The 9,915-nt window shown below is 28.9% G+C and overlaps 3 protein-coding genes across 3 annotated transcripts in view; 2 read left to right on the forward strand and 1 right to left on the reverse strand.

Moving 5' to 3' along the window:
* Positions 1-1,364: 1,364 nt before the first annotated feature.
* On the reverse strand, positions 1,365-2,072 carry GO595_009982 (thiamine pyrophosphokinase; the record flags this gene model as incomplete). Its single annotated transcript, XM_067923727.1, has 1 exon — positions 1,365-2,072. The coding sequence occupies one exon, from the start codon at positions 2,070-2,072 to the stop codon at positions 1,365-1,367; it is 708 nt and encodes a 235-aa protein (XP_067769931.1).
* Positions 2,073-2,623: 551 nt separating this feature from the next.
* On the forward strand, positions 2,624-3,820 carry GO595_009983 (ERAD-associated E3 ubiquitin-protein ligase HRD1B-like; the record flags this gene model as incomplete). The annotated part of the gene is made up of 1 exon (XM_067923728.1): positions 2,624-3,820. The coding sequence occupies one exon, from the start codon at positions 2,624-2,626 to the stop codon at positions 3,818-3,820; it is 1,197 nt and encodes a 398-aa protein (XP_067769932.1).
* A 4,206-nt stretch (positions 3,821-8,026) lies between these two features.
* Positions 8,027-9,915, forward strand: part of GO595_009984 (uncharacterized protein) — a gene marked incomplete at both ends in the record, with an annotated part of 6,573 nt that continues 4,684 nt past the window's right edge. The window contains one exon of the mRNA XM_067923729.1: positions 8,027-9,915. This exon is cut by the window's right edge and continues 1,417 nt beyond it. Coding sequence (XP_067769933.1) covers positions 8,027-9,915 — 1,889 coding nt within the window.

Consider the following 9,915-nt stretch of genomic DNA (forward strand, 5'->3'; position numbering starts at 1 on the left):
AAATTTAATAAAAATTAATAAATATAATTAATTAATTAATTTATTCACACAATTGATATTATATTCCGATAAAGTCATCATATTCTTCTTCATTGTCAATATAAAACAACGATTTTGTCTTTGAGTAAAAAGATTCATTTTCAATTTGAATCCATTCTGTCCCCAGAACACCCTCAAAGAATGGATGCTCTGCTATCTCTAATGCACTTATGCGCTTTCGTGGATCGATTTCAAGTGTTTTTTGGATTAAATCTTTCATATCTGGATATTGCTCAAATATTTTTTCGGCATCATTATGAATTAAGAATAAAAATATAAGGCCATAATTTAATACGTCAGATGAATATGAAGTTGAATCATTATCAACTAATTTAATGGAATTTTCAAAATCAATAATTTGTGGTTTTGGATCTTCATTTTCTATGTCATCTACAACTATGTTTGATGGATTGATATTTCTTAGGAGAACATTATTACTATGTAATGCTGAAAGAGCAACAGCAATTCGATACATAATAATCGAAATGAAACGAACTGAAAGATTAGGTAATTTCTGTACTTCATACAACGTTTCGCTAAATGTGTAGGGCATAACAAGTACTTTGTAATTCCCATAATCAAATTGTTCTAAAATAGGCATTATGTATGGATGTTGAATTTCTGATTGCAGTTGAGTTTCGAAATAAGCCCTTCCAAGGTTTTCTTTTGTCATAGAAATAAATTTGAGTAAATATTTTTTTTGATACTTTGTTGCAATGTACATGCAAGAAATATCAGTACTCGAACAGAAGTGAGCAAGTTCGTATCCATTTACGATTGAGCCAAGTTGGCTAAACATTAAAAAAATGATTTGTTCAGAGGAAGCACTCAATTTAGAAAAGCATCTTCACAAGAGGAACTTCACTCTGTTTACTAAAAAGTGACGTTGTGTGTGTGTGTGTGTGTGTGTGTGTGTGTGTGTGTGTGTGTGTGTGTGTGTGTGTGTGTGTGTGTGTGTGTGTGTGTGTGTGTGTGTGGGTTTCTTCAATATGATTCACCATATCTGACAAGATATAATGAAAACTCATTAATTAATAATAAAACAAAAATTTTTGAAAAATCAAATTATCTATTTTTAGTCCAAGAAACAATTGTTCGATGCAACATTTGGAGAAGAAAAATCGAATCTGTATATTATTCGCTATGTAAATTATCAATTACAGCAACTCCATCAGCATATGCTGGACTACAATATGCTACAATTAAATCTTCAGCTTCTTGATATGCTGCCATTGCTCAATTTGTACTTTCTCGTACATTTCCAATTTCCTGTTTCATCATTTTAATATTTAAAGAAACAATCTTAAATGAAAAGAAAATGTTTATTATAGAGGAAGCTTTTGAATATCTTTCATTTGATTGGTCCAAAGGAAAGGATCAGATGTTTCAATTTCGATTTTGCTTGCACCTTTAGCAATTTCGTTACTTGAACTTATAAACTTTCCCATTTCTAGTGGGAAATGGATATCCCATTTGAGGCCTTTTGTTTTAAGATTTCGAATTGGGCGTGCAATTGGAAGAATTCCACAAATTGGTGTTGTCCATTTCTGATTACAGATGATTCCTTTGTCGTTTGGTCTTACCCAAGTGGCCACATTTGAGTCATCTATAAAGAATATCTTGTGTTCTGGGTGTGCAAGGCCTGTATGGAATGTTGCAATCGTTTGATCTAAACGACCACCTAAGCCACCAAAAACTAAAATAGGCTCTTTAAGTTTCATCATAGAGATAACTCTTATCGATTTTTCTATGTCATTGTAGTCTTGATCAAAAAATTTTAAGAATTTTGTACCAGCTGCTTTTAACTTCTCTTCCACTTCTGGATGAACGCTGTCAAGGTCTCCTACAACAAGAGTTGGGTTTATAAGATCCATCTTTTTTTCTTTGAAGTAATTAACAAGACGATTTGCTCCACCATCAGCACAAATCTTCATTTTAGCATTGCTCCATAGTTTATCAAAAAACTTAGGGAGATAATAGTTTAATGCGAGTGCTATGTATGGCTCACCTGTCTCAAGGGGATTCGAAATCATTTTTTAAATGTTAGGTGATCAGTTTATCACAAAAAGTTGTGTTAAACCGCTAAGAATATAAAAAAATTGCAAAACTAAAAAATATATAAAAATCTTCTTTTAAAGATAGATTCTGAAAGAATAAGTAGCTAAGGCTTAATCACCTTTTATTATGTTTGTAACGATATGAAATCAAAATTTAATTCATTAAATTTTTTTTTTAAGAATCAAAGTTATCAATAATATATATTTCAACAAAAAATAGAAGTAGTTGTTCTAAATCAATATACAATGATGATTTCAAGGTATGTGAAAGGAATTCTGCAAAAGTAAATGGATAAAATTTTCGGGGTGGTCTAAATTCTGACCAAATTTCTCATAAGGAAAAAATGGCAATATCTATACATATTTATACAATAGTTTCAATTACAATATTTGCTTCTCTAGCACTAAAAGTAATAATGACTCATGAAGATAAATACGAAGCATGTGTAACATTTTTATCAAATAATCTCTCTTTCTTTTCTTTAATAAATTTGATGATAGTAATTGTTGTAAACATCCTAAGGCTTATGAAAATGTTTTTCATTGGGAAAATAACTGATTCAGAATTATTATCAGGCAAAGAAATCATGGACTTTTTCATTCATTTTTTCCTTCTTATACTTGTAATTGCTCGTAGAGATGAAACTCAGTATGTTAGTCTTGCTGTTTTACCATTACTTCTTAAATTTCTAATTTTCCTTGGACGAATTCGTGTTGATTCATCCACTTTATCCGAACTTTCAGTTAAAAGCCACAGCAGGCTCTTTGCCTACCAAACTCTATTAGTTATTTTATCATATTCCTTAATAATGTATTTTATCAAACGAGTTCGCACATCCACAATCTTTGCCCTTTTTGAGCGTGAATCAGTTTGTTGCATCATAGATGTTTTTACAGACATAATTCGACATATTATTGTTATCCAAGAAATTGAATCACATGGGAATAGTTATCGTTCATATCAAACCAAGACCATCATTGAGCTCCTTGGCAAGTTTCTTAAAATTGTCACCAAAGTTTGCTTCAGTCCACTCACAGGGGAACAGATGGGAGTCATCTTCGACATCAACGACCTCTTCAAACATGGCAAAAAGTACTACAACTGGCAGAAGCTTGTCAAAATCATACAAAGTAATCTGCAAGATCCGACGGAAGAAGATTTGCTCAGCCAAGACGTATGTATCATCTGTCGGCTACCATTAGATGTGAACAACTCAAAGAAACTTCCATGCAATCATTGTTTCCATATTGATTGCATCATTCATTGGGTTGGAGAACAAGCGAAATGTCCTGTTTGTAGCTATGACTTAACAGCATTAATTAACCAATATAATGATAATAATAATAATAATAATCAAAACGTAGAAAATGAAGAAGAACAAAATGAAGTTGTCGAAGAATATAATTTCGAAGAGTTTTCTGACATTGATATGGAACAAGAAAATGATAACGATAAGAATAATAACGAATCCAATGAAAATAATGAAGCAAATGATAATAATATTATTAATTTGGATGAAATGAAACCAATTCAAACAAATGATTTAACAGATACAAAACAAAATGAAGTTGTAAATGTTAATGAAAATGATTTACAACTTGATGATCATGAAGATTTACAAAGATTGATCGCTGAACATAAAGAATTAATTAAAATATTGATAGAAGAAAATAAATTACTTCGAGAAAGAATTAAACTGATGGAAGAATCCAAAAATTTGTAAAAAAAAAATATTTATATATAATTGAAACCGTTTTCCGTTAAATAAACTATTTAAAGTTGTGAATTTTTGTATGACTTTGTTTGATGTGATACATCAAAATAAATTAAAAAAAATTTAATGGAAAAACAATTTGAAATGAAAGCAAATGCACACCGATCTTCGTTAAGTGATGCATTTAATTTTGCTCTAAAGGAACATGAACTTGATGAATTTCCATTTTCTTCTCACATTAAAGATTTCGAAAACTTTTATTCATCTTTAAGTAATCAATTAAATCAAATCGATTCAAAACTTGATTTTTCAATTAATAAATTTAAAGAGTTGGACTTATTATCAAAGAAAACAATAGTAAATCAAAAGATATTTTCGATTTTTATTCAACTCCAAGAAGATATTCAAAATGAATTAATAAATCAAACGAAATATTACAAACAAGAAGAAAAGAATTTTATAGGATCGACTGAATTAATGAAAGAAGAGATAAATCAACTTAAAAATGAAATCAAAATGAACAAAACTGAAAATTATCAAATGATATTAAATCTTCGAAACATTAATGACTCAACAAATGATATCATAAATTCGTATGTTAATTTACAAAAGAAATTAATTCAAACGAATCAATACATCAATTTATATATAACAAATTTACAAGAATTAAAAAAGAATTTTGAAGAAATAAAACAATTTCAAATTCATCTTAGTTCACAATCAACTAATTTACAAACAGTACAAAACGAATTATCGAAAGAAGCCATAACAATTACAGTAAACATAAATGATATACAGAAAATGATAAATGAAAAGAAGTCTTTTCTTAGAGCAAAACTTCTTGAACTGACTGCAAATGAAACAAATATCAAATCAATTAAATCGAAAATTGAACAAATTACTATAAATCGAAATGAAGCATTAAATAATTTAGAAGAAATTAATGGAATTATCGAAGAAAGAAACAACAGGATTAATGAAAACATTAAAACATTTGACAATTTTAAAGAAAAACTCATCGAAAAACAAAATGAATTTGAACATGAATCAAGAATTAACTCCGAAAACATCAAATGTAATGAACAATTAAAAGAAAAATTGGAGTTTTTGGAGTTACAATTAGATAAATCCATTGAACTCCGAAATGAATTATTCGGAAAAATCGAAAAAAAGAAATTATATAATTCCAAATTAAAAGAAACATTACTTTTGAGATCAACAATGTTGTCAACCGAAATAAATAACAAAGAGCATCTAATTGATAAAATTTCAAGATCAAATCATATCCTTGAAGAAAAACATAATTTCATTATCGATAAAAGTAAATCACTTAAAAAGTACCAGAAAGAGTTCCGCTCTCCCTCAATAATGCCAACAAGGTCATACTCCAGTAAGTTCAATTCGAAGCTGTTTCCTGTGCAAAGAAATTCGGAATCTCAAAGGGCTTAACGGCTTCCGAGGACGTTTAGTTGAATTGACAGGTTTACGCTACTGTTTGTTCGAAATAGTAAAATGGAAGAAAAAGATGTTATCCAAACCTTTTGGGGAAAAATGTTAAAACCAGGAGAAAAGGTCCAATTGGAATCAAAAGATAATGCACATACAATTATGACAAATATTTGTTTTGGTGAAATTGACGAAAAATTATTGGATCAATCTTCAACAATAAAAGGAAAAGTAGAAACAATTCAAATAGATAAAATTGATCCAACAGGTGTAGGAGAACCAAAAGAAATTGTAAATACAGTTTTTGGAGTATTAACTCCAATAAAATGTGAACAAATTAAATTACGAAACTTTTTCTCCCCGCTCAGTACAGTTGAATTGGAAGTCGAGGGTCCACATAATGTATATGTTTCAGGATCATATGTTCCAATACAAAATGAAGATGAGATGGAAGAAGATATTGACGAAAAATAAAAAACTTTTTACATAAACAATTATCTTAATATCAAATTTTATTGGAAATTTAAAATATATAACAGTAGTTATCGAATTCAATTTGCGATTTATTTCTGAATTTGATATAAATTTCACTGAACTAAACAGTGGAATGTGCACTTCGCCCGAAGAAGCAGAAATAGTTACATGAACTGCGTCAAGTTGAAGTGACGTTTAAATGCAGACAGAGTATGTCAATTCGTAACATCATTAAGTTTGATTAACGGTCTCCCAATGACAGTTGGTTTTGTTCTACAGTGAGTCAAAACCACAACGTTTTAAAGGTGATATGGGTATTTTCTATCGGCCGATGAAGGTTCTTTCTTGTGCGGGGAGTATATATATATATATACGCTCTTTTTGATTAAATTTTATTGGGTGTATTGAAAAAATTCCATGATTGAATTTACATAATAAGAAAAGGATAAATTGAAAAAACGCTCATTCAAATTTTCTTTAAATATTCATTTATGTTAGCAACACTTTTTTAATAAAAAATCAGTTTAATTTTATATATATATTTAACTGACTTCTGAGACGGATTGATAAATTTTTCTTTTTTGCAATCATTAGCAAATTGATTTTCTTTAATATTATTTGCTGTTGATACACTTTGAAATGAGTTTTGGATTTTAAAATTATTTTGTTCGATATTTTTAGTCTCTTGTTCTTCACTTAAATGTTTTATATGTTTGATATTAATTAAAAGAACAACAAGTAATGATATAATAATTGGACCGACTACAGAGCAAAGTGATATGATAATTACATTTTGATTTTCATTTGTTCGAAATTTCATTGAATATATAATTGTATAAAAATAAGAATAAAAACTATAATACTTCGAATAGCAAATGATTGTGTAATTATAATAAATGAATTCAGTCTCAATATATGTATATGATAAATTAATATATGAAAATTTAAATGAATTTATCTGTGTATTATATTATGATAATGTTCGTGTGATAGAATATAAATATGTTAAATTGCTTATAAAAGTTAATGAAGAATTTTTAAATATGATTTGGTAAATGTATCACTTTGATTATATGTATTTAAGTTCGAATATGTATTTGAATTGTAAAATGTATTCGAATCAGAAAATGTCATCTCCAATTGACATTCGTTAATCCTTTTACAATATTTAATGATCCAAATGTAGTGTGTCAATATGTACATAAAACAATAACGATATTTGTTGAAATAATAACAAATGGATTACTTTCGATCATTGATGATATTTCATCTAAATAATGAGTACATTTCATTTGTGAACAATTAATAAATGAATATTTTCGATATATTTGTAATATTTTCATTCATTATAATATTTTCTAAATAAAAAATACTTGAAAATGAATATTAGGCAATATTTAATATCAACTTTGGAATAAAAAATGTATCATTTTCTTTACCTGGTAGATATATGATGATAATTGATATGTTTTTAATATTAACAACACCATCTTGTTGATAATTAGAATAATGTGTATCATTTTCTTTAATTTGAATATTCAACTTCAGGGTTTATTACAATTTTCAGACACATTAATTCCAATTGAAGTTACTGAATTTGGAATTATAATATTATTTAATTATGAACAATTATAAGAAGCATGGTTCCCAAATTCATTTAAATTTTCATATAAATAAATTTTTGCGAACATAGAACAATAAGAAAAACAGTATTTTTATTTCAATTTATCCCTATTTATACAACAAAATAAATATTGTGCTGAATCACCTGAATAATTTTCAAATATCATATTCAAAATTCTTCTTGATATTAACAAATAGCTTTAGCAGATTAATACTATACTTTCGTGTTCAAGAACTAATTTAACGAATGGAATTGTTTATAAATAGATTTTCACCCATCATTTTTAAGTCCATATTAAAAGGCTACTAAAAATATAATGCAATTTTCTAATACATTTTGAAATATGTAAACCGAAGTAATATACATTATATAATAAATCACATGCCTAAATGCTATCATTAAAATGCTCATTAACAAACAACAGTAAACGATACAAATTACTGAATTATTTGACTAAATTTAAAATTATTTTATTCGATAATTGAATAAAAAATATTATCACGTTACTGCATCAACGAAAAAAGATGAAAAATTGATCTTAACAAATCGACATAAATATATTTATTTCTTATATGTTTATACATATATAAGGAAATGTTTCATTCAACACATAAATTCCAAGTAAACGGCCTCCAAAAACCGTTTTTTTGTGGTCGTGCTAAGATTTTGGGATGAAATCGGGTGCAAGATTTAACAAGCCAAAGAAACTTCTTAAAGCAACTGAAAACAGTTCAGGCTCTGAATATTATTACACATCAGATGATGATGTTAAAGATAAAACAAAAAATATCACAACAGAAAAATCAAAAACAGAGCAAACAAAATTAGTACCATCAAAACAACCTGAAGCACTAAAGCAAGAACCAAATCAGAAACTCTCAACATCACAAAAAGCACCAGCCAAACCCGTAACTAAAAAAGAGGAATCAGATTATTCGTATTACACCTCGGAAGAAGAAGCAAAACAAAAAGCTCAACAACAACAAAAATCCCAACAACAGCAACAACAAAAAGCACCAGTCAAACCAGTAACCAAAAAAGAAGAATCAGATTATTCGTATTACACATCAGAAGAAGAAACAAAACAAAGTGTTAAACCAGTACAACAGAAGCAACAACAAAAAACTCAACAACAACAACAACAGCAACAACAAAAGGCACCAGTCAAACCAGTAACCAAAAAAGAAGAATCAGATTATTCGTATTACACATCAGAAGAAGAAACAAAACAAAGTGTTAAACCAGTACAACAGAAGCAACAACAACAACAACAACAACAACAAAAAACTCAACAACAACAACAACAGCAACAACAACAACAACAACAACAACAAAAAGCACCAGTCAAACCAGTTGCAAAGAAAGAAGAATCAGATTATTCGTATTACACATCAGAAGAAGAAACAAAACAAAGTGTTAAACCAGTACAACAGAAGCAACAACAACAACAACAACAAAAAGCTCAACAACAACAACAACAGCAACAACAAAAGGCACCAGTCAAACCAGTAACCAAAAAAGAAGAAACAGATTATTCGTATTACACATCAGAAGAAGAAACAAAACAAAGTGTTAAACCAGTACAACAGAAGCAACAACAACAACAACAACAACAACAAAAAACTCAACAACAACAACAACAACAACAAAAGGCACCAGCCAAACCAGTTGCAAAGAAAGAAGAAACAGATTATTCGTATTACACATCAGAAGAAGAAACAAAACAAAGTGTTAAACCAGTACAACAGAAGCAACAACAACAACAACAACAACAAAAAACTCAACAACAACAACAACAGCAACAACAACAACAACAACAACAACAACAAAAAGCACCAGTCAAACCAGTAACCAAAAAAGAAGAATCAGATTATTCGTATTACACATCAGAAGAAGAAACAAAACAAAACACTAAACCAGTACAACAGAAACCACAACAACAACAACAACAACAAAAAGCTCAACAACAACAACAACAACAACAACAAAAGGCACCAGTCAAACCAGTAACCAAAAAAGAAGAAACAGATTATTCGTATTACACATCAGAAGAAGAAACAAAACAAAGTGTTAAACCAGTACAACAGAAGCAACAACAACAACAACAACAACAACAAAAAACTCAACAACAACAACAACAACAACAAAAGGCACCAGCCAAACCAGTTGCAAAGAAAGAAGAAACAGATTATTCGTATTACACATCAGAAGAAGAAACAAAACAAAGTGTTAAACCAGTACAACAGAAGCAACAACAACAACAACAACAAAAAGCTCAACAACAACAACAACAACAAAAAGCACCAGTCAAACCAGTTGCAAAGAAAGAAGAAACAGATTATTCGTATTACACATCGGAAGAAGAAACAAAACAAAGTGTTAAACCAGTACAACAGAAGCAACAACAAAAAACTCAACAACAACAACAACAGCAACAACAAAAGGCACCAGTCAAACCAGTAACCAAAAAAGAAGAAACAGATTATTCGTATTACACATCGGAAGAAGAAACAAAACAAAGTGTTAAACCAGTACAACAGAAACCACAACAACAACAACA

The sequence above is a fragment of the Histomonas meleagridis genome, assembly GCF_020186115.1.
Source record: "Histomonas meleagridis strain 2922-C6/04-10x chromosome Unknown scaffold_143, whole genome shotgun sequence".
Classification (NCBI taxonomy): Eukaryota; Parabasalia; order Tritrichomonadida; family Dientamoebidae; genus Histomonas; species Histomonas meleagridis.